Source organism: Neolamprologus multifasciatus, chromosome 3, assembly GCF_963576455.1.
Source record: "Neolamprologus multifasciatus chromosome 3, fNeoMul1.2, whole genome shotgun sequence".
Lineage (NCBI taxonomy): Eukaryota > Metazoa > Chordata > Actinopteri > Cichliformes > Cichlidae > Neolamprologus > Neolamprologus multifasciatus.
The window spans coordinates 46,404,576-46,428,821 of record NC_140441.1 but is presented as its reverse complement, the minus strand read 5'-3'; the positions used below and the strand labels follow the sequence as shown (position 1 = coordinate 46,428,821).

Below are 24,246 nucleotides of genomic sequence, written 5' to 3'. Positions count from 1 at the left end.
AGTCAGGTTTCAGAGTTCATCACAGCACAGAAACAGCTTTAGTGAAGGTTACAAATGATCTTCTTATGGCCTCTGACAGTGGACTCATCTCTGTGCTTGTCCTTCTTGACCTTAGTGCAGCATTCGATACTGTTGACCATAATATTCTATTAGAGCGATTAGAACATGCTGTAGGTATTACAGGTATTGCACTGCAGTGGTTTGTATCATATCTATCTAATAGACTCCAATTTGTGCATGTAAATGGAGAGTCCTCTTCACACACTGAGGTTAATTATGGAGTTCCACAGGGTTCAGTGCTAGGACCAATTCTGTTTACATTATACATGCTTCCCCTAGGCAGCATCATTAGAAGACATAGCATACATTTTCACTGCTATGCAGATGACACCCAGCTCTATCTGTCCATGAAGCCAGATAGCACACACCAATTAGTTAAACTGCAGGAATGTCTTAAAGACATAAAGACTTGGATGGCCACTAACTTTCTGCTTCTTAACTCAGATAAAACTGAGGTCATTGTACTCGGCGCTGAAAAGCTTAGAAATATGGTATCTAACCAGATTCTTACTCTGGATGGCATTACCTTGGCCTCCAGTAACACTGTGAGGAAGCTTGGAGTCATTTTTGACCAGGATATGTCCTTCAACGCACATATTAAACAAATATGTAAGACTGCGTTCTTCCATTTGCGCAACATCTCTAAAATTAGAAATATCCTGTCTCAGAGTGACGCTGAAAAACTAGTTCATGCATTTATTACTTCCAGGCTGGACTACTGCAATTCATTATTATCAGGATGTCCAAAAAACTCACTGAAAAGCCTTCAGCTAATCCAAAATGCTGCAGCAAGAGTACTGACAGGGACTAGAAAGAGAGAGCAGATTTCTCCTGTTTTGGCTTCCCTTCATTGGCTTCCTGTTAAATCCAGAATTGAATTCAAAATCCTGCTCCTCACATACAAGGTCTTAAATAATCAGGCCCCATCTTATCTTAATGACCTTGTAGTACCATATCACCCTATTAGAGCACTTCGCTCTCGCTCTGCAGGCCTACTTGTTGTTCCTAGAGTATTTAAAAGTAGAATGGGAGGGAGAGCCTTCAGTTTTCAGGCCCCTCTTCTGTGGAACCAGCTTCAAGTTTGGATTCAGGAGACAGACACTATCTCTACTTTTAAGATTAGGCTTAAAACCTTCCTTTTTGCTAAAGCATATAGTTAGGGCTGGACCAGGTGACCCTGAATCCTCCCTTAGTTATGCTGCAATAGATGTAGGCTGCCGGGGGATTCCCATGATGCATTGAGTTTTTCCTTTCCAGTCACCTTTCTCACTCACTATGTATTAACAGACCTCTCTGTATTGAATCGTATCTGTTATTAATCTCTGTCTCTCTTCCACAGCATGTCTTTTATCCTGTCTTCCTTCTCTCACCCCAACCGGTCGCAGCAGATGGCCGCCCCTCCCTGAGCCTGGTTCTGCCGGAGGTTTCTTCCTGTTAAAAGGGAGTTTTTCCTTCCCACTGTCGCCAAAGTGCTTGCTCATAGGGGGTCATATGATTGTTGGGCTTTTCTCTGTATCTATGAAGCGCCTTGAGGCGACATTTGTTGTGATTTGGCGCTATATAAATAAAATTGAATTGAATTGAATTGAATGTTCTCACGCAACTGAAAAACAAATTTCAAACTGAGTACCCACGGTCACAGGGGAGCGCCCCCTCCTTTTTTAATAAAAACTCACGACTTTAAGTAAACAATCTCAGATGTAGGTCAGTGGAAACCAGGTAATATAACATACTACATATGTAGATGGTCCCAAACATAAAGAGCATTACTGTAGATGAACGTTCACTGAGGCTTAATGCAATCTAGTGAACATTTAAGACGCCACACACAACAGTTTGTGTCAAATAAATCAAATGCAGTAAAATGGCAGAAACAAGAATCAAAGGACAGTCAATGTAACATTTTTTTTTCCTCAAAGATAGTTTTATTGAAGCAACAACAAAAAACAGATACACAGAATTGTTAAACAACAGACAAGTTTCACAATGATTGAACTGAAATAATGCAGATTAATGACACACTCACATATCTTGTAATTGCTTTTATCAGTTTACCCACACTTAGCCCCATCCCTCAGTCCAGGTAGAAAAAACTCGTCGCAAATACAACAGGACAAAGCAGATATATAAGATGAAATAATTGAATCCAAGGAATTAGTCGACATTTAAAGGAAAAAATAAAGAACAAAACTAAAGAGGACGTGACAGATGTCCAATGGGAATAAAGAGAAAGCTTGATGTAAATATGAGCCTGTAGAAGGCAAACCTGTAGTGACCCTTGATGACTGCTTATTGTTATTCCAATAATAATTTGTTTCTTTTTTTAATGCAGTTTGATGAAAAGTTCAAATACAGTGTAAAAGTAGTGAGCCTCCCTCGTTTATTTCCATTTTCCAAGGAGTCAAAATTTTTAAAATCTGTTCCTTTGGCTGCTTTTTCTCTCACTCTTCAGTTTAGACCTTCTACCCGACAATTTCCTGAGGAATCTGGTTTGTTTACTTGGCCACATAGCATTGACTAAGAATTCATTCAAGCCTCAAAAAGCTCCGTACTCCAGGGATGAACCAGTTATTGAAACCGTAGCCTCCTTTGACGCGGTCTCACTTGTGTACCTACAGCTGCAGCAGTGGAGACTGTCAAGAAACTGAACCAGCTCCAGTGATACTTGCACACTGATAGGCCGCTGCCTCGACGCCACATGTTTTAAATACAACGAGGGTTTCTACAGAGCCATGGAGGGAGTGGAAGTAGGGCTCTTGGCTCCTTCATAGTGAGAGCACCAAGCCACAGGCACAGATATGTGGATAACACCTGGGTCAAAATCAACATGCAAGACGTAAAAGTTTACATCGACTTTGTTCTTCTGCTGTTTTAAAAAAAGTAACAAAGTCGAAAAACTCGAGTTTTTACTGATTTCTTTGTCTTTTTTCATTTTCAGTATGTTTCTTATTCTTATTATTCCAACACATCCGCCTTCAACCTTTAGGAAGCACACAGTGTCTGATGTTTTATTTTAATTTCACTAAAACATTCTAATAAATCATTTCTAAAAATTGCTGTAACTGAAAGTGTGAAAGTCTTCAGGGCTGGGCTGATGCTTTAAGATCCTAACGACGTCCCTGATGTGTGATCAGGCTGCTGCTACTACCTCAGTGAACTGTTGTCTTCTTTGGAAATTACAAACTGACACAACTGCAACTTCACAATGCCGAACTTAGCAAAGTGTGAGGAAAAACCCCAGAACAAGACAGACGGATGTTTTCCTCGCAGCTGTTTGGAGATGATTAAAATATTCTGCAGTAGCTCCTTTTTCAGCGTCTGCCAACAGCTTCAAATATTTAGCAGCATGACATCAACTATTTAGATTGTCTGCAGTAGATACTACACCCTCAATACCCAAGAATCACCTTCAGCAACTGGAAACAGCTGTGAAAGCTTTGTCGACAGCTTACACTGTTACTAAAACTGGAAGGTTTAATGGAAAGTTACCATATTGTGTTCATTTCAACAACTGTGTACAAATGGTGAAAAAAATAGAAGACCCTGAAATCTGAGGTTGTCCAGTTACTTTGAAATCTGAGGTTGTCCAGTTACTTTGATTGCTTCATTGCACATTTTGCTGTCAGTGTTTGTGTCCAGTTGTTCCCTGAAGGATCAGTGCACATCAGGATCTTTTTGATTGGAGATTATGTATCGGAATTTCAGGACCAGACCACGCCTCCAAACACGCTCCTTCCGGCTGTCATCTACATAGGTTCCCCCCAGTTCTGCAAACTGTTCATTGTTGTTCACGTGCCCCTCCCTCCCTCCTTGTTCTCAGTTCTTTAACTTCGTCACTCCTATTTAGTACACGGGGATCTGCCAGGCCCAGGAGCCGCAGCTCAATTCATGTCCAAGCATCACCTTTACCCACCAAAACGCTGTCAAACCTAAAATGAGGACGTGGGCCCAGCTAGTGAAATTACTGAACAAGAACGCTGATGATGGACTACTACACAGGAAACCACTAAGATCTCACAAAAAGAAAAAAAAGTACAACACATCTTCTGTTTGCAACAATAACCACAGAGGTTCCTCAACACTTCTTAGTCAATGTTCTGTTCATATGTAACACAAACATAAGTCTCCCTCCCATTCTACTTTTAAATACTCTAGGAACAACAAGTAGGCCTGCAGTGTGAGAGCGAAGTGCTCTAATAGGGTGATATGGTACTACAAGGTCATTAAGATAAGATGGGGCCTGATTATTTAAGACCTTGTATGTGAGGAGCAGGATTTTGAATTCAATTCTGGATTTAATAGGAAGCCAATGAAGGGAAGCCAAAACAGGAGAAATCTGCTCTCTCTTTCTAGTCCCTGTCAGGACTCTTGCTGCAGCATTTTGGATTAGCTGAAGGCTTTTCAGTGAGTTTGTAAGACTTCCTGATAATAATGAATTACAGTCGTCCAGCCTGGAAGTAATAAATGCATAAACTAGAATATTTCTAATTTTAGAGATGTTGCACAAATGGAATAAAGCAGTCCTAATATTAGTTTAATATGTGCGTTGAAGGACATATCTTGAAAAAATGACTCCTCACAGCTTTACTGGAGGCCAAGGTAATGCCATCCAGAGTAAGAATCTGGTTAGAGACCATATTTCTATGATTTTTGCTGCTCTGTGTTGGTACAGGGCATTGACGATGATAACAGTGGGTGGATTATATTCTCAGAAAGACATCTACTGTGATAAAGTCCACTCTCCACTGCTGTGTAATCGGTTATTGTAAATGTAAATGTTATCAGGAAATGATCAGACAGGAGAGGGTTTCCAGGAAACACTGTTAAATGTTCAGTTTCTATGCCATATGTTAAAACAAGATCTAGAGTGTGATTAAAGTGGTGGGTGGGTTCTTTTACATGTTGAGAGAAGCCGATTGAGTCTAATAACAGATTAAATGCCATGTTGAGGCTGTCATTTTTAGCATCTACATGGATGTTAAAATCACCCACAATAATTATTTTATCTGAGCTGAGAACTAAATCAGATACAAAGTCTGAGAAATCAGAAACTGTGTGTAAGGCCCAGGTGGACGATAGATGATAATGAGTAAGACTGGTTTCTGAGTTTCACAGCTGGGGTGGACGAGGATTAGTGTTTCTGAGTCTTTGGTTGATTGATAATTAAATATAGGGGAGACCGGGGATAGTTGTAACACTTCCAATTTCTCCAATCAGGGCTAAGTTTCAAATGATGTGACTCATCCTGTGCATGCCCAATTCAGAACTGCTATCACATGTGAAAAATCAGCACATTTTGTCAAACACAGACAATTTAACACAAAAAAATAATTTGTAAGTTTTTCTACTTTATTTCAATTTCTAATAGCATTATCTGCTTTGCAGTTAAACTCATCAAACTTAAATTATGTTATTTGTATGTCTATGGGGATATATTCTGTGTAGGTCTTTAGTGCTAATGTTTTAGCCATTGGCTGTAATGTTAGCTAGTTCATGGCTATAGGAGTCTGGGTCAGTTGTAACAGCAACAGTCTGGGTTAGTTGTAACAATAATGCAGATGTTACAACTTACCACACTATTACTTTAACTCATATTAAGCAAGTTGGGGCAACGAGATTAGCAGAGAGAGGTTCACTGGTGGCTTTTGTATATGCGGTTAATGCCTTTGGCAACACGATTCCTCCACTGTTTGTGTTCCCACACATACGTTATGCAGACCACTGTGTCAGAGATGGACCAGTAGGAAGTACTGGTAGTGGAAATAAATCAGAATGGGTGCAAGAAACAGATTTCCTCATCTTTCTGTAGCACTTTGCAAACCACACCAAGGTAAGCCATGATAAAAAGTAATGGAATTGTGATGCTGGTGAACAACTACATTTTTTCAGCTTCATTGTTATGTTCAAAGTTGGTGCAAGAGTTGTAGGTTATAATGCCCACTGAGCCAATGAGGCCAAACTCAAGGAAGACCAACCAAAATGAATGAAATATTCCGTTGCAGAAAATTCCATAATTTGTCTTTTTTGGGGGGTTGGAATATGTTCAAAAGCTAGATTTCTGCATTCTGTCACACACACACACAGCTACATAAATGGCTCTAAGTGCATTCATGTGTTGAATAAGCAAAGATTACATGTTAATGTTTTGTCAGTACCCTTATTTCATTGTGTTACATTTCACCCCAGGATATGTTACAACTAACCCAGACTCTGGGGTTAATTGTAACATTTCACTCTTTGTGTTTGAGACCATACCATGCAATGAGTAATTGTGCTGCAGAGAAAATAGCTGCACTATTTAATAGCCGAGACATGTAAATACTTTGCATTACATTTTGAATCCACTACCTTAAAAGAGCTCCAATTTACAGACAGAAATGTGAAAAATGTTACAACTATCCCCGGTCTCCCCTACTGACCACAGGAGCAGAGAAGTGCTCGTCTAATACAGAAAGGCTGAGAGAGAAAATGAGTGTAGCAAGAGTGTAGAGAGAGAGAGAGAGAGGATAAAAGGACGTGTCAGAACAGCCGACAGCCACCGGACACTCCACTCCACCAAAGCGACACTCCACTGTGAACACGGCGCGCGACTAAGGTGGGTCTTTTTCTGTTGTCTTCTCCAAACTCCAGATTATCACCATCACAGCTGACTGTCAGAATCTCCGCTGCCCGGCCTGTGATAGCGGCGTCGTGCAGACACGCTGCCACCGACAAAAGCAACATTAGAGAACTACAGAAGCTTGTTTTTCAGCTTTCATGTAAATAAACCACCGCAGTAAATGCTCAGCATCACACGCGCCCGTTAAATATGTGAAAAATAATATTATTGCTGAAGTATGTCGCGACTGAGTCAGTACAGCTGAAATTGTTTCGGTCAAGACAACTAACGCAAGTGTTTTACGCAAAAGTGTGTGCGAGATTGTATCATTTTAACACGCAGCAGCAACGGTAGTTCATTCTGACGCCATACATCGTCTGGAAGGGTTATGCAATAGGAAAAGTTACAGAATACAAAGTGCGGCGTTCAACACAGAGGACGAAGAAAGCTTTGCTTTTTCTGCTTGCGCTCTTAGAGAATCGATGAATGTTATCGCCTCACCTCAGCCTGGTCAGGTGGGAGGATGTCCTCGTTTTAAAATCAGACACCGCTGCAACAGCAAATCATTTCCACGTTTTTTGGGAATGTCCCCGTGTGGTTCCATTATGGAAGGAAATACATAAGGTCATGGAAACAATCTTCCAAAAGAAAATACAATTTCATTTTGCATTATTGTACCTATAGGCAACCTAGAGAGTCTTAATCTATGCAAACCGGATAAATATTTGTTCAGTGTGCTGTCGGTAGCTTGCAAAAAGGCCATAACTCGCCTTTGGATTAAAGAGGATATTCCTACCATAGATGAATGGATTGATGTGATATATAATATTTTTGTTATGGAAAGAATAACTTTTAGGCTGAAGTGCCAGGTGGACTCATTTGAAGAATATTGGTTGAAATGGTTGAAATATGTACAAAATTGGAGGCCCGATTTTGTATAATGTCATTGTATTTCTTGGTTTGTTTGTTTGTCTCTTCTGTTGTTGTTCGGTTTGGTTTTGCTTCCCCCCCACCCACCCACGGTGATTAAGTTGAATTTGTTGTACATGTTGTATAAATAAGAAAACAAATAAAACGTAAATTATAAAAAAACTAAAATCAGACACTGGATCTGTGTGTCAAAACATGTAAGTTGTGTTTTTCATCCAAAACCAAGAGGGTTGTGCTTGTGTTTTTCAAATACAAGATAGTTCAATGCAAGATAAACAGGTCAGGATGCTACAGAGTGGTGAAGTGTGGCTGTGGTGTTCATGGTCAGAGTCGGGTTTGTATTCAAGTTAATGATGCTAAGATTAATTTACAGAATTTAACCTTTATAGTGACTTTATACTGTTTAGTGTATGAACAGTATTTTGTCTGTGCAGGGAATCAACCAAGATTTAATTGTGTATATGCACAGAAAGCAGTAAACCTACACTAATCATACTCAGTTTTCTGTGCAGATGTGGAGGCAAAGTAAAAAAGAAACAAACAAAAAGGTTCTCATTTAAAAAACGTTTATATCGACACAGCAAAGGTTTGGTCAGTTTGCACAAAGATAGCCGATACAAACACTTTTACTACTGATTTATCACAGTATACTGCTGTCAGTGTTAGGAGCTGATTATCATGTTAGCAAATATTTCAAAAGCAGAGACGAGCGCAGCGCCTCGGCGTCAGAGATTTGAGTAGCTGGAGCTGGGAGGCGTTGTTACCTGACAGTGACACAGAAAAGCTGCGGTGAGGAAACGCTTGTGTCTGGGTTCTGGATGAAGCTGTAGCGTGTTGTTGATTGCATTATCTGTAGATGCATATTGATAGTCAGAGGTGTAACACACACACAGTTTGCTTGAAGTTGAGATGTTCAAACTTTTCCTTAAGGAAAAATAAATCCCTCATCTTACAGGAGGCTCTTTACCAGTAACGTCTTTTTATTATTGTAGGGTCTGCATGCAGCAACAGACTGAAGTGACTGTTGTTGGGATTTGATGAGATATAAAAACAAATTAACTGAGTTGAAATATATACGACCAAAGGAAATGGTTACTTAATGCCTGTGTCTGTGTGCGCGCGTTCAGCTATCTTAGTGAGGGAATTTATGAGGACCAGTTTGTGTCCTCACTAGTGCCAGTTGGTTCTCACAAGTATAGTAGAATGCAGATTTCGGTCCTCACAAAGATAGCTAGACAGGAACACGCGTGTGCATGTGTGTGTGTGAAGATGAAATGTGCTACATTTGCATCATTGTGGTTTGAACATTTGGTTAGGGTTAATATTTAAATAATTAGAAAACATGTTCACTCAGTTTGACCTGTAGAGTGCGTGATCCTTTTAAGAGTTTGGTTCCTCTTATATATTAATGCATCATATATCATTGCATGCAAAATCACCAAAAATACCTGATTTCCTGGAGAAGCTTGTGGACTTTGTATAAGATGCAAATGTGATCATATATAACTTCAAATACATCCGAGAACACTGGTTATTAAAACACCCACGCAAATCTACGTCAGCTGTACGATTATATCACAGCTTGGAGAATAAAAACATAGTCAGTCACCATGGTGACTCAATGCTTAGTACTGTTGTCTCTCAGTGTGAACCCAGGACACTCTTGCAAAAGAGTTTTGGTTTGGGTAATGCTACTTATTGCAAATGGACTGATTCTTATACAGCGCTTTTCTACTCTCCCGGAGTACTCAAAGTGCTCTATACAACACGCCACATTCACCCAGTCCACAAGCACTACCTCTATACTGAGTGCTTTCTAACTACACTCACACACATTCATACTCCGATGGATGCATCAGAGAGCAACTTGGGGTTAGTATCTTGCCCAAGGATACTTGGCATGCAGACTGGAGGAGCCTGGGATCGAACCTCCAACCTTCCAGCTCTACCTCCTGAGCTACAGCCACCCCACAAATGACACATGCTAATGTTGGGTGATGAGGTAGCTGGAAACGGCAGCTGGGCTAAAGGATAAACTAAAAATGACAAATAGCTGAAACATGCATGAAGCTTCTGTTTGTCTGCAGGCAGATTTAAAGCAAAGAATCAGAGACTCAGACTTTCCAATTCTGACAAGAAAGCCTAAAACTTGAAGAGTCGAAAAAAGGTCTTAAAAAAAAAAAAAAAAAAAAAAGCCTTGTGACTTTGAACTTTGACCTCTTCCTATTGCTACACCCTTTATTTTCACTCTGAATCACGGTGCTGTGACATCTTCCACTAACCATGGTGACGTCACTGAGCCAAGACAGCTGCAAGTTTATGTTGGTTTTTCCTGTGTATTCAGGTGCACACATGTTGCTAGCTGAACACTTATGTATGACTCATGTCTTCTTAGATGGAAGTCTACACTGTGACAGTAGCAACTGGTACTTCAGAGTATTCAGGCACCAACAACTACATTTATCTGACGCTTGTGGGGGAGAAAGGGGAGAGCGAGCGCACTCAACTCGACAACCCTGGACTGGATTTCTGTCGAGGAGCAGTAAGTGTAGTTTGGGCTTTTCTTGTGTTGTCCAGATTTGGATAGCTCTTTTTTTTTTTTTTTTGCACAATAAATCCAGTATGTGAGACTTTAAATTCAAAATGGATTTAACAGGGAGCCAGTAAAGAGCTCACTTTCTAGTCTTGGTCTCTTGCTGCAGCATTTTAGATCAGCTCAGGACATTTTAAGTAGTTTTTAGGACAACTTGACACAATAACATGAACTAGCTTTTCAGCGTCACTCTGAGATAGAAAGTAGCTAATTTTTTTTTTGTATTTCTCTTCCTCTATTCTTCCATCAGGTTGACCAGTACAAGGTGACGAGTCCTTCACCTTTAGGCTCGGTGCTACTGGTCCGACTAGAGAAACAAAGATACTGGGTGGAAGATAACTGGTTTTGTCTATATGTCACTGTAGAGCCTCCAGATGGAGGTAAAGTGCTGACTTTCCCTTGTTACCGATGGTTTGTAGGCGATGTCAAGATGGAGATACGAGAAGGAACGGGTAGGAAAGAGTCTCATTCCTTCATTGCCTCACAATGCCTACATGTAGAAGTCCTGAGGTCATTTTGAGCAAAGATGCAAATTTCCCTTTAAAGCCATGCAGGTTCTATTTTAGTACAAGACTGATTCCTATGTGGCATTTTATAAACCATGCATCAACACATGCATACGCCGATGGATGCATCTGAGAGTAACTTGGTTCGGTATCTTTGTCCAAGGATAGTTTGGGCTGGAGCAGACAGGAGGAGCTGCAGAACAAACCAGCAGCAGATTCGTAGATGATACCGAACCCCAAGTTGCACCTGATAAATCCACCAGTGTGTGAATGTTAGGTTAAAAGTCCCAGTCAGTTTACCACATCAAGCAGTTGGTGGTGAGATTAAAAGGCTATCAAGGCTACTCGTCCACCCATGCATGAGCACACTGGGGATGTGTAGCTGTTGCTGTACTACCTTCCAGTCCAGGGGTGGGCAACTCCAGGCCTCGAGGTCCCGGTGTCCTGCAGGTTTTAGATCTCACCCTGGGTCAACACACCTGAATCAAATGATTGGTTCATTATCAGGCCTCTGGAGAACTTCAAGACATGTTGAGGAGGTCATTTAGCCTTTAAATCAGCTGTGTTGGATCAAGGACACATCTAAAACCTGCAGGACACCGGCACTCGAGGCCTGGAGTACGACACCTGTGCTCTAAACCCAAGCTACAACCTGCCCCTATGCTCAGCAAAAACTACAGAGCAGCAGCTGGCTGCTGTAATAATGATGATCAGTGATTTAGATTTTTAGCTGGAGCACATCATCTTTGTTGACAAGTTGCCATCACCGCCTAAGAAATGTGCAGCTGAGACATAAATATAGACAGAGTATCAGATAATATAAGATAAGACCACGAGGTGTAAATGAGGTCCGTGTCTTTCATGCAAAAACGGTGAAACGCTGGGCTGCTGTGTCTGCTTTCCATTTGCATCATATTTGTTTACAGGTTCCTCTTAGACTTTGGTTATGTAAGCGTCAGACCATACAAGAAGATATTTCCTGTGTTACATATAAGCAGAACTCCTTCAGTTATCTCATGTGTGACCCTTTTTCTTAGTGCTTGATTTCATCAGTATCGCTGCCCTACTCTATAATGTGATGGTATAACTTCCCTGTCTCTCCTGTAGCAAAGACGCTGACAGGTGACTCCGCTCTGCAGCTGCTGGAGCACAGGAGAACAGAGCTGCAGGAGCGACAGAAGACTTACAGGTAGGGACTCACATTTATGGTATATGAAACCCTTCAAACTGTACAAACTACAAGCCACATTTGACCAAACACATTCTGTAACAACACATAGATTTGAAGCATTGGATATTTTTGTGCTAGATGGGTAACGTGGGCTCCAGGGATTCCCAGATGTATTGATGCTGAAACAGAAGCAGACTTACCCCAAGACGCCCGCTTTGACAACGAGAAGAGGAGTGACTTTGAACATTCATTACATTACGCGTAGGTGGTTCATGATTCAACACATTTGTAACAAATTTGATTTGAAAACAACAAACGCCTCATTTCCTCTCCTCAGTTTGCTGGAGTTATCTCTGAAGAAGCTGACCATCTGGTTTGGGAAGTCCTGGGATGACCTTGAAGATTTCAAACGTATCTTCTGGAAGTTGAAAAGTCCCATAGCTGGTGAGTAAAAAAGCATAGCATACAACAGCTTTAATAGTAGTTTCATGCAAACTCAAAATGCTACCTAAAAAAGGATCTTTAAAAATAACAATGATTGGATCTTTTAAAAGTGGTCATCACCATGGTGGCATCAGTAGGCAGCTGGATCAGGTCTCCTGAGGGATCACGCTGATGTTCCTTGGCAGCAGATCCAAAAGAGTCTCTCAGTCCTTTAAACCAGCGGTCCTCAACCTTTTTTGCGCCACGGACCGGTTTATGCCCGACAATATTTTCATGGACCGGCCTTTAAGGTGTCGCGGATAAATACAACAAAATAAAACTAGTACCGGTACCGAAAAAAAGAAAATGTATTCATAACACACGTGAAAAGACCCAGGAAAAAAAGTTAACGATAAAAACGATAACAAAATAACGCTGAAAACCGATTTAAAAACCCTGAAAACTATACATTTCACACTTGAGCCTCAACTCTCGCGGCCCGGTACCAAATGACTCACGGACCGGTACCCGTCCGAGGCCCGGGGGTTGAGGACCGCTGGTTTAAACGGATTTAAACATTCCCATCGTTGACATGGAGACTCCAGCGACACTTCAAGTATCAGGGAACGATTTGAATAAGTGACCAACGTGTTTGTGGCCTTCGTCGGGGTCATTGCAAAATGTCAAACAGTTTGTTTAAATAAAAAACAGGAAAGAGAAAAAAATCCAAGTGGACCAATCACACCTTCACAGATAAACCAGCTGACCAATTTACTTTAACGAGGTGGTTTGTCTAATTGGTTAACTGGTTAAGCCACATCTTCTGACCTTTTAACCTGTAGTGGTTCAGTCCAGAATCTATTTGGACCAATTAGCCATTACCACCTTGTTAAATGTGAAATGGTCAGCTGGTTTATCTGTGAAGGTGTGATTGGTTTCCTGTTGCCCACTTTTATTTAAACACAAACTGTTTGCCGTTACCTGATGAAGGCCACACTTGATAAAGTTGTTCCCTGACACTTAAAGTGTTGCTGGAGTCTCCACGTCATCAGATCTTTGTCTTCTCCATGCACCTTGGGAGTAGGTGAAGTTGTGCCAGAGAAGTTTGTTGCTATCAACTTTCCCATTGTTACCAGTTCTGACACTTTCACCTCCTTCTTTAGATTATTGCAGACAGTGAGGGCAACCTATTTAAAAGCCTTTTCTCTTTGTTCTATTCTGACTGTCTCATTGTTGTAAAATTTGAAGATGATCCATAAAAGCATGTGGGTAATATTCACTTCAGTTCAAGCACATTATTTCTCTCCCCCCTCCACTGTAATCAGTGGCAGGGCTGAACTTGTTCTCTGCGGCGGTTTCTGTTGCAAAGGCCTTTGAACAACGACAGAAACCTGATGCTCTGTGTGTCTGTGTGTATACAACAGAGTATTGTATGATGCACTGGAAGGAGGACTGGTTCTTTGGCTACCAGTGTCTAAATGGTTCCAACCCCAGGATGATCCAGAGGTGCAAAAAGCTGCCGGAGAACCTCCCCGTTACCGCAGATATGGTGCAGCGCTCTATGGCTGACAGGACCAACTTGGACAAAGAACTGAAGGTTGGGAAAAAGCACTACTTTGGTTTTTACAATGAAATAAAAGGAATGGCACAAATGTAGACGCTGTTATTGTCTCACTGGTGGTGTTGATTTCATGGTCTCTGTTGCATGCTTGCCATCATATCTTAAATTTCCTTTACACTCTTGTCCAGGCAGGAAACATATACTTGTTAGACTATGCCATCATGGATGGGATTCCCAGTAACACAATCAAGGGACACCCTCAGTACATCGCTGCTCCAATCTGTCTCCTGTACCAACACCCAGATGAAGGACTTATACCTATTGCTATACAGGTGTGTTGTTTACATGCTTACACAGAAGCACAGGGACAGTGGGGTGATTAGCACCACTGACCCACCACAAAAAGGTCCCGAGCTTGACTTTGTACTTGACTTCCTGTTATAACTCTCAAGCGCACACCTTACAGCAGATAATGAGTAAGCTCACTAAATTAGCCTATCCCAGCGGTCTTAGGGCGAGGGGCGGGGTACACCCTGACAGGTCTGTGTGATATCAGGCTGTTGTGGTGCTTTGAACGTGTATTTTTGGGGGTAAAAAAATAATGTGTCTATTTGTTCTCCCCATGCTTGTGGCCTCGTGATAAAAACAATAAAACACATATAATAATATACAGCAGAGTCTTATTATAAGCTGGGAGCATGCTTGTGCTGTAAGGTGTCTGGTTGTGTAGTGAACAGTGTTGGTCAAGTTACTTGAAAAAAGTAATCAGTAACTAATTACTGATTACTTCCCCAAAAAAGTAATCCTGTTACTTTACTGATTACTTATTTTCAAAAGTAATTAATTACTTAGTTACTTAGTTACTTTTTAAAAACACGATTTACAACCTGAATAGGTGATAAAGTGATAGATCTTTCAGCCCAATTTTACTTTTTCTGCATAATCATCATACAAAATGTAATCAAATGGAAAATTCTCTTTTTAAAACTTGTTTTATTAGTTTTAATCTTTTAACTTTATGCATCAAGCAAAAATTTAATTATATGCACCATTCTCTGACTGGAAGAAATTAGTTTAACATTTAAACCTATTTTCTGCACATTCCAGCACATAAAATAAAATATTTTTTGTGTGTGTTTACACTCAGTCTTTCAAATAGATGCAAGTGAAACACAGCAGAAAATAAATAAAGTCAAAGACTAGCGGTCCTTTTGCTCTATTTTCACCTGTAAAGCAGGAGTAAGTTAGGCGGAGGTTTATCCTGGTGCAGGTGTGCAGCGGTCAGTGGAAGAATCCGCGAGTTTCTCTGTGAGTTTCCCATTACGTCATAGCTACTCGGTGCTTGCTCGGAAGTTTAGGGTTTTTTTTCGCTGTAAAAAGAAGTTTTCTTCCCACGCACAACGGACACTAATGTTTTTGTCACTTTTTATGGAATCAACCTCAAAGTAAGGTCAGTACTTCCACGCTTTAAACGCTGCACGCTCATACTCTCTCCGCACTCGATATATGATCCATTGTTGATCTGCACACAGCTGTTGTCACGAACGTCGCACTCGCTTACGTCACTGTCAGGAGACACTCACAAAAAAAATCACTTTTAGTAACGCAGCGTTCCTACGAGAAAGTAACGGTAATCTAATTACTGTTTTTGCAATAGTAATCCCTTACTTTACTCGTTACAAGTAACGCGTTACTGCCCATCTCTGGTAGTGAACCAGTGGATATGTACGTTTTTATATATATATATAATTACTATAACGATATGTCTACTCTATTTCTTATGTGCGTTTGAGACCTGGGGGTAGAACTGGTTATGACCTGTTTATATTTAGGAGCAGGTAGAAAGTCCTCTCTTCCTCGCCGGCTACATGCCATGTACGTCACACACCGGTTTGCTCTCTGTCGCACAAAATCACCGCCAATGATTCAGGTCTTTCTAAACGACAGAATCAGGTGTTGAAGCAGCGACGGTGAAGCTTCGGTCATGTGACTCTGTTCAGACAAACCAAGCCTTGACACGGTGCTTCTGAAGCCATGTGTTGGCTATACAAGCTAAGTGACAGCCCGTTCTACCTCTTGAGCCACAGCTCAATAGTCGCTCTTTCACCGTCTCAGCTTGAACAGACTCCAGGCCGGGACACGCCCATATTCCTGCCCAGCGACCCCCCTCTGGCCTGGCTGCTGGCTAAGATGTGGGTGCGTCACTCCGAGTTCCAGGTATTCCAGCTCCTGTCTCACCTACTTAGGACTCACCTGGTGGTGGAAGTGTTTTGTGTGGCCACTTTGAGACAGCTGCCTGCTGTACACCCCATTTACAAGGTAAATATTAATATAAGTCGTATTATTCAGCACTTTCACTGTTGGTCATAGTTGTTATCTGATATGAATTGGTTTAAAAGCAAAGAGATGAAGCCTTCATTTGTAATTCCCTTTCTGCAACATAAATCCAGTAGAATCTAAATTTCCAACAATAATCAAAATGTTCTCTTTTTTGCTGATGCAGCTCCTGGCCCCTCATATACGCTATACTCTAGAGATCAACTGTAGGGGGCGCACTCAGCTCATCTCTGCAAATGGCATCTTCAAACGAGTATGCCACAGCACGCTTGGCTTCAATATTACTGAGCTCTTCAATATTCAGACCTAATATTCCTGAAATGTTGTGTAGGTTGTGTCTACAGGTGGTGATGGCCTGTTAATTTTGGCCCAGAGGGAGTACAAGGTGCTGACCTACCGCTCCATTCAGCCGCTGTATGATTTCTGTGACAGAGGAGTGTCTCAGCTCCCCAAGTATTTCTACAAAGAGCATAGTCTGATGCTGTGGGAGGCCATACACAGGTACAGAGTACGCATGTTGTCCTTGTTCCTGTGTAGTTCTACAAGGTACCGATGATCTGTGGAACCAGCACCTGAGTACAGGAAGTGTGGATCAACTCTGTGTTTAAAAAGTCCACTCTCTGATCTTATGAGGATTACCCAGGAGACAGTGCAGAGCTCGGATAGAGCTGATGGCCAGTTCTAACTGCCTCTATTCTCCAGATGTCTACGCTGCTTACTCTGATTCAAAACTGGCCCAGCCTTGCAGGTCTGCTGTGGCAGCTCTAGATCAGTGCTCTTGGATTACAACTGGGTTTAATTCAGTGGTTTGGAAAACTAAGCCCCCAGTCTGTTACTTTAAAAGGCTGGCGTAACCTGTACGAGCTGTTTCTACTCTGTTAGTACTCAGCTTTTTACCTTTACTGCTTCACTGGAAAACAGTGGAATTCCTTGGAAGTTCGAATTCCCTTAAATTTATAAATTAACACGGCAAAAATGAGCAGAGAAAAAAACCAAATTGTAAGTCCATAGTTCAGGCAGCGGTTGATCCCTCTGACACCTTTGCTGGAATATCCAACTGGGAATTCTTAGATCCAATCTTCTGAACTGCTTATCTCACAGAAGACAAAGGGAAGAGCCTATCATCTCTTCTGCATAAAACTTACATGACACCAGGTCCTCATCTCTCCCCTATTTTTGTCTGGATGTCAAATTCAATCAAGTTCAATTCAGTTTTATTTATATAGTGTCAAATCACAACAACCGTTTTAACAATGGCTTTATATTGTAAGTATAAGAAAACAGAGAAAACACCAAACAATCATATGACCTCCTATGAGGACAGAGTTTGGTGACAGTGGGGAAAACTCCCTGTCAACAGGAACAAACCTCCAGCAGAAGCAAATCAATAATTAAATACAAAGAGGTGTATAAACACAAACACATATATCTGAGATGAGCTCTGATGTCACAGTGACATCCAATCATAATTGATGACATTTAATCTCCATAGTTTTAGGGTTTAAACATAGTTTAAACCCTAAAATCACTTCATTACACTTCTTCTCTATGTTGTACTTTACTCATGTATGATGAAATTATTCATAAATCATGTTAAACTTTCCTTCATATATATGTATATCTAGAGAGAGAGAGAGAGAGCGAAGCACGGTGGTTAGCACTGTTGCCGCACAGCAAGAAGGTCCTGAGTTCAATTCCAACATCAGGCCGGGGTCTTTCTGTGTGGAGTTTGCATGTTCTCCCCGTGTTTGCGTGGGTTCCCTCCGGGTACTCCGGCTTCCTCCCACCATCCAAAGACATGCAGCTTGTGGGGATAGGTTAATTGGATAATCCAAATTGTCACTAGGTGTGAATGTGCGAGTGAATGTGAGTGCGAATGGTTGTCTGTCCCTGTGTGTTGGCCCTGCAACAGACTGGCGACCTGTCCAGGGTGTACCCCGCCTCTTGCCCTATGACAGCTGGGAAAGGCTCCAGCGCCCCCCGCGACCCTGAAAAGGATAAGCGGAAGCGAATGGATGGATGGATATAGATAGAGAGAGATATAGATCTAGATATAGATATATAGATCGATCTATCTATCTCTCTCTCTCTCTCTCTCTCTCTCTCTCTCTCTCTCTCTCTCTCTCTCTCTCTCTCTCTCTCTCTCTATGATAATACCAGCAAACATTACTAAAGCCTGATATTTTTACATGTTTTGAGTATCATTCTGAATGTCCATACTATTTATTTTAAACAGTGTATTCTTAGAAATAACTACAAAGTTTTTAACCTTTGCTCCAGTTTTGTCTCCAGTATGGTAAACCTGTACTACCAGTCAGACCATGATGTACAAGAAGACCTGGAGCTTCAGGCCTGGATCAGAGACATCACGGAGGAAGGCTTCACCGAGCTCCCCAACTTTGGTCAGTTATTAATGTAATCACCTGTACTTGTATAGTAAGTTATTCATTTATTGATTGCTTAAAATGTCATTAGGTCTGAGGGTAAGTTTTTCTCGAGATACTAGGCTCTCACTGCTGGTTTAAAAGATTTATTACATTTTTTATAAATTGTTAAAATGTTTAAAGCCAAAAGTAGATTTAAACAATAAAAAGTTAATCTTAAGTTCTCCAAAGAGCATATGGGAGCATGACGCAACCGATAACAGCACAGCCCAGTGGTTAGAGGATCTGAGGGCAGATCACAGCAACCTCTCTGAACAGGATCCAGTAACCATCAGTGGAAGACATCCAAGAGTCTCCAGTATGAAGAGCTGGACTGCACCTGCCCCCACATAAGTTCACGCCTACTGGCAGAAGAAGCTGACTGCACTCCATGAGGACCTGGCAGCACAAATGAACTAGCTGTTGATGAGAGACATCTGGAATGTCTAACCGAAGGCCTGACAGCCCTCGGTTAGATATCGATATCTAATATATATCTATATCATATAGAAATATATATTATATAGATATTATCTTTATCTATATAATATATAGAGAGAGATAAAGATAGTATCCATATATGTTATATAGGGATAATATGACGATGCGACCTGAGATGCATCTGGGCCTTCAGTTGATCCATCTACTGCTCTAAACTGGTCTCAGTGGAAGGGTGGCTGTCAAGACGCCATGCAATATGTTTGCACATGACAGTAAACCATTGGACCTGTTAGGTGCACAGCTCTGCTAAACCAGACAGACTATCATGAGAAAATGTTGTCACTACTCAGTGAAGAAAATACTTATGAGCCCCTGAAACGAGACCCAGGAAGTGGTTACAGGAAGAGGCTGATAGACTGTCTGAAGCAGTTAGAACAGGACAAGGCTATTGACCGGACCTCATACCACAGGTTATACCCAGGGGAGTCTACACCAAGTCTGCATGGTTTACCAAAGATACATAAACAGGGTGCACCTTTAAGACCAATTGTCTGCATGATCAACTCGGTCAGAACACCCTGGATTTTGTTGAGAAGGTGAGAGATGTCATTATGGAGGCAGATGAAACCATGGTCTTGTACGATGTTACATCTCTGTTCATTCCCAGTCACAGAAGTGTTGGAGGTAAGAGATTACAGGATGACCCCAACCTCAGCAACAGGACCACTCTCAGCATCCACCAAGTGTGTTTGAACTGCGTCTTCATTCCACCTGTTTCACTGTGAGATTTCCATCAGTAATGGGCGACATCTAAAAGCTGACGTGTACCGTAAACCTGGTTTGACTCTCATCATCCACTGGAGCACAAACTGGGTGTCATCAGGACGCTACAACACAGAGCGAACACCATCCCCACAGACACAGCGGCCAGGGAGGCAGAAGAACATCAAGAAGGCCCTGAGTAAATGTGGTTATCCCAGCTGGACTTTTGTCAAAGCAGGAAAGGCACCTAAAGAAAGCTCCAGCCGACCCAGGAGAGAAGGACAACCGCTGCCCAAGCGAAAACCTGTAGTGATCCTGTACGTGTCAGGAGTATCGGAGCAGTTGAGATGCATTTTTTCTAAACACCGGGTCTCTGTGGCTTTTAAACCCCAAAACACGCTGCGCCAAAAACTGGTCCACCCCAAGGATCGGGTCCCCCGACACAAACAGAGTAACATAGTGTACGCTGTTAAGTGCAGGAGGATTGTCAGGATTTATACATCAGGGAAACCAAACAACCTCTGGCTACAACACAGAAGAGCCACCTCGTCAGGCCAGGACTCTGCAGTCTATTTACACCTACAGGCCAGTGGACACTCTTTCAATGATGAGGATGTAACATCCTGGACAGGGAGGAACGCTGGTTTGAGGGCGGAGTCAAGGAGGCCATTTACGTGAAAAGGGAAAGACCATCTCTGAATCAAGGAGGGGGCCTAAGGGTACATCTGTCACCATCTTACAATACTGTGATTGCAGCCATTCCCCAACTCTCTGTGAATGGGACTCATGGTTATTGATCGATGGTTGTTGATCAATGGTCATGACCTCCCAGCCCATTGTTCCTTCAGTGGGCTGGTTTCAGTCATTATGCAAATGTGCTGTTTATAAGATTGAAAGCTGCAGTCAGCTGAGACTGAAGACGTCACCTGGATGATGACAAAATGTTTCTCCCACTGAAAACATCCAGATGAACAGATTCAACTTTTGGACATTGGACCTGTTCCCCATTCTCCTACCAAAATATAAGTAAATGAGGGGTGTTCAAGACTTTGCACAGCACCATTTGTATTAACTGTTGTTGACAAGTGTTGATGGCTAACATATCAGTCTGGATCTTTTACTTGATCATTTATCTGTAACTATATGCAGTTAAGTTCAAAACATGAATGTAGAATTCACAATTTGGTTTGTTAATTGAATCTGAAAACAAATGACCAGGTGAAATTTAACTCGCATATATTTGCACAAGATTATAAAAACAAAGCGAATGCCAGCATGAGGCAACAATTGTGTCACATCCTTCCTTCCATAGTTTCAGACTACAGACACATCACCTCCGGTTAGCAGAAGTTCTCGGCAGGATATCCTGTGTATGTGTGACATCCACTTAATGTTTCATGTGCTCCAGGTTTGCCCAGTAAACTCGGCAGCAGAGAGGAACTCTGCACACTGCTGGCAGTGGCTATCTTCACAAGCACAGCCCAGCATGCTGCAACTAACAACGGACAGGTGCTGAACACACACACCTAAAGACACAAGATGCACTGAGGTGCAGAAACTGACATTGTTGGTTTGTTGGGGCGACTTATTTAAGAAAAGATGACCACGGAGGTACAGCAAACGCTTCTCTACTCTGATTCCTTTTAGTTTGACTGGTGTGCCTGGATTCCCAACACCCCCTGCACCATGAGACAACCGCCACCAACAGACAAAGATGCTGTTACCATGGATATGATTATGGCCACGCTTCCTGATGTCAGCCAGTCCTGTCTACAGATGGCCATCACGTGGCATCTGGGCCGAGCACAGCCAGATGCAGTGAGTCCAAGTTGCTCACCATACTGTGTCCCATACAGTTTATAAGTGATATACACATGTAATGCAGCGATAGATCGGTTAAAAATATGAATATTCAAAAGTTATACACAGAAATAAAAATGTCAGCAATATTTATGTTAAATAACTAATATAAATAGATGCAATAACATTAATGTCACTGTATCTACTAGAGATGGACCGATCCGATATTACGTATCGGTATCGGTCCGATACTGACCCAAATTCCTGGATCGGATATCGGCGAGAAATAAAAAATGTAATCGGATCCATTAAATATCAAAAAAGCACCTCACAAAACTTGCTACACGGCGTAACTCTGCTCATAACCGTAGCACGTCGCAGCAGTATGCATCACGTGATAGAGCGGCTGTGTGTATTTGTAGCGTTGCTACCAAATCAGCATTTCATCTCCGAGGAAGTTTTCCCAGAGAGAAGTAAAGCAAGTGTGTAAGTTCATCTCTGAATGTTTGTAAAGCATTCCCACGTTAAGCTTAACAACCGATATATAGAGCGACTGCCTCTCTCCCTCCCTCTCCTGCTGCTACTTCAAACGTGAAACTGATCAATGATCAGCTGATCGGCTTTTCTGTCGCGAGTCCGTCTCTCTTGTTTGTTTTTGGCCCGCTTTGCACCAGAAAGAGGAAACCAGCGGCTGAACAACAGCAGCACGTTTAAGCTTGATAAGCTGTTGTTAGAATTTATTTAATATTACTTTCTACACCAGGATCTTTTTCTACAGCTGACGGCTGGTAACTGTGCAGGGGCGGATCTAGCAAAGTGTAGCCAGGGGGGCCGATAGGGCATGAACAGGGAAAAGGGGGCACAAAGACATACTTTTCTTTCTTATTCTCATTTAAAATGTCTAGTTTTTAATAAATAATTATCTGACTCTTACACCCAAAGTTTTAACCTGATGTAAAATGTATAGAAGTCCATTACTGTATATAGTAACTGTTAATTCTAATATACCCTAGTAAGCTACAGTACTTTTTCCTTTGGGAAGATACCATCTGTGCAGTCTGCAATTCTGTTGAAGAAATATGTTGAATCTATTTAATTATTCTTGAAAAATAATTTATTTCTGTGCATTTTCCCCCCCTGCATCAAATTAAATTTGATTACGTCGATTAAGCATCATGAGGTGGAGGGTGGTTCCCTATTTTTTTTTTTTTTTTTTTTTTTTTTTTTTTTTTTTTTTGCTGGGAGTTTGCAACCCTATTAGTTAGGTTGCTTAATATTTCTGCTAAGTACTCTTTAAAATACCAGAATAGGGAGGATGGAGCAGGTTTACGTTTATTAGATTGATCAGTGTTGCTGAACTATGAAATATTTTGGGCGCAGTGTATTTTTTACATACAGGTATAACAGAATAGCTTTAGTGTTGTTATTTATTTAAACTTGAGTATAAACTTATACAAAATGCAGCAAGATATTAAAAAAACGTTTTATTGATTAAAAAAAAACACTATATCTGATTCATATCGGTATCGCAGATATCCAAATTTATGATATCGGTATCGGACATAAAAAAGTGGTATCGTGCCATCTCTAGTATCTACTGATACGTGTATATCATGGTTACTCAAGCCATCTGTTCTTTGCTAATGGTTTATGTTTATAAACATAATCCAAATATTTGACAATCATATACGTTTTCTTTAACTGCAGGAATTTCAAAGACAACATGTCACCTCAGTTCGTCTTAAATAAAGAAAATGGCATTTCTAGAGCATGGGTTGGTTTTTTTTTTTTTTTTTTTTTTAACCTTGCAGCACCACAAAATATTTATTTTTACTTATTCTTTGGTGATTTTCTTGCCTTCTATTAAGATGGAGGAGACAGTGAGACATGCAGGGAAGCATTAAGTCTTGCAACACCCCTAAATCATATTTTGTAATGAAAAATGGACCTGATCCTTTTTTCTCAGCTGCTCGCGGTTCAAATCGTTTCTTTTCTGCCCAGATTCCTTTGGGCCGATACACAGAGGACCACTTCACCGAGGCCAAAGCCCTGGAGGTGATCGACAAGTTCAGGATGGAGTTGAAGGAGATCGAGAAACACATTCTGACTGAGAATGAAGGACTGGAGCTGCAGTACCTTTTTCTCCTGCCCAGTCGCATAGAAAACAGCATCACCATATAGAAACACTCCCAGACTGCTGAGTGAATCTTTGCAGTGCAGGGACTCCAGCGACACTCAAAGAGGAACAACTTTATTGACCGACCAGCGTGTTTCGGCGTGTGGCCTTCAGCAGGGTCATTGTAACACAAGTGTGCTTAAATAAAAGGCAGGAAATTAACCAATCACATCTTCATAGATAAACCAGCTGACATATAACAGGTTGGTATTGGTTAATTGGTTAAGTCACGTAAACACTGGACTAGATCATTATCTTAAACTTTGGAAATTTGTCCTTGTGTTATATGAGGTTTTCTGTTCTTTAAATGTGAAACAAAACAAACAATAGACGATGCAGGAGATGATCAGGAGGGAAAAACGTTTCTTTACAGACTATAAAAATATTTTGTAAATGGAGCGGTTCTATTGTAGCACTTTTCTACTCTCCCAGAGCAGCCAGTGCTTTACACAGCACACACGTTCA

General features: G+C 41.3%; 1 protein-coding gene across 3 annotated transcripts; it reads left to right on the top strand.

The window, feature by feature from the left end:
* The first annotated feature begins 6,510 nt into the window (after positions 1-6,510).
* alox12 (arachidonate 12-lipoxygenase) lies at positions 6,511-24,171 on the top strand. 3 transcript variants are annotated; one of them, XM_085153987.1, is made up of 16 exons: positions 6,682-7,207; positions 7,766-7,785; positions 9,984-10,130; positions 10,432-10,633; positions 11,795-11,876; positions 11,997-12,119; positions 12,196-12,302; positions 13,706-13,878; positions 14,031-14,174; positions 15,958-16,161; positions 16,346-16,432; positions 16,511-16,680; positions 18,460-18,581; positions 21,214-21,314; positions 21,453-21,623; positions 23,607-24,171. In XM_085153987.1, exons 1-16 carry the CDS (start codon positions 7,141-7,143, stop codon positions 23,784-23,786), a joined length of 2,100 nt encoding a protein of 699 aa, XP_085010113.1. In that variant the 5' UTR covers positions 6,682-7,140; the 3' UTR covers positions 23,787-24,171. The 3 variants fall into 3 exon arrangements, with proteins under 3 accessions (XP_085010112.1, XP_085010111.1, XP_085010113.1); XM_085153986.1 differs by lacking the exons at positions 6,682-7,207; positions 7,766-7,785; positions 23,607-24,171 and adding exons at positions 6,511-6,655; positions 23,313-23,377; XM_085153985.1 differs by lacking the exons at positions 6,682-7,207; positions 7,766-7,785 and adding an exon at positions 6,514-6,655.
* Positions 24,172-24,246: the final 75 nt, after the last annotated feature.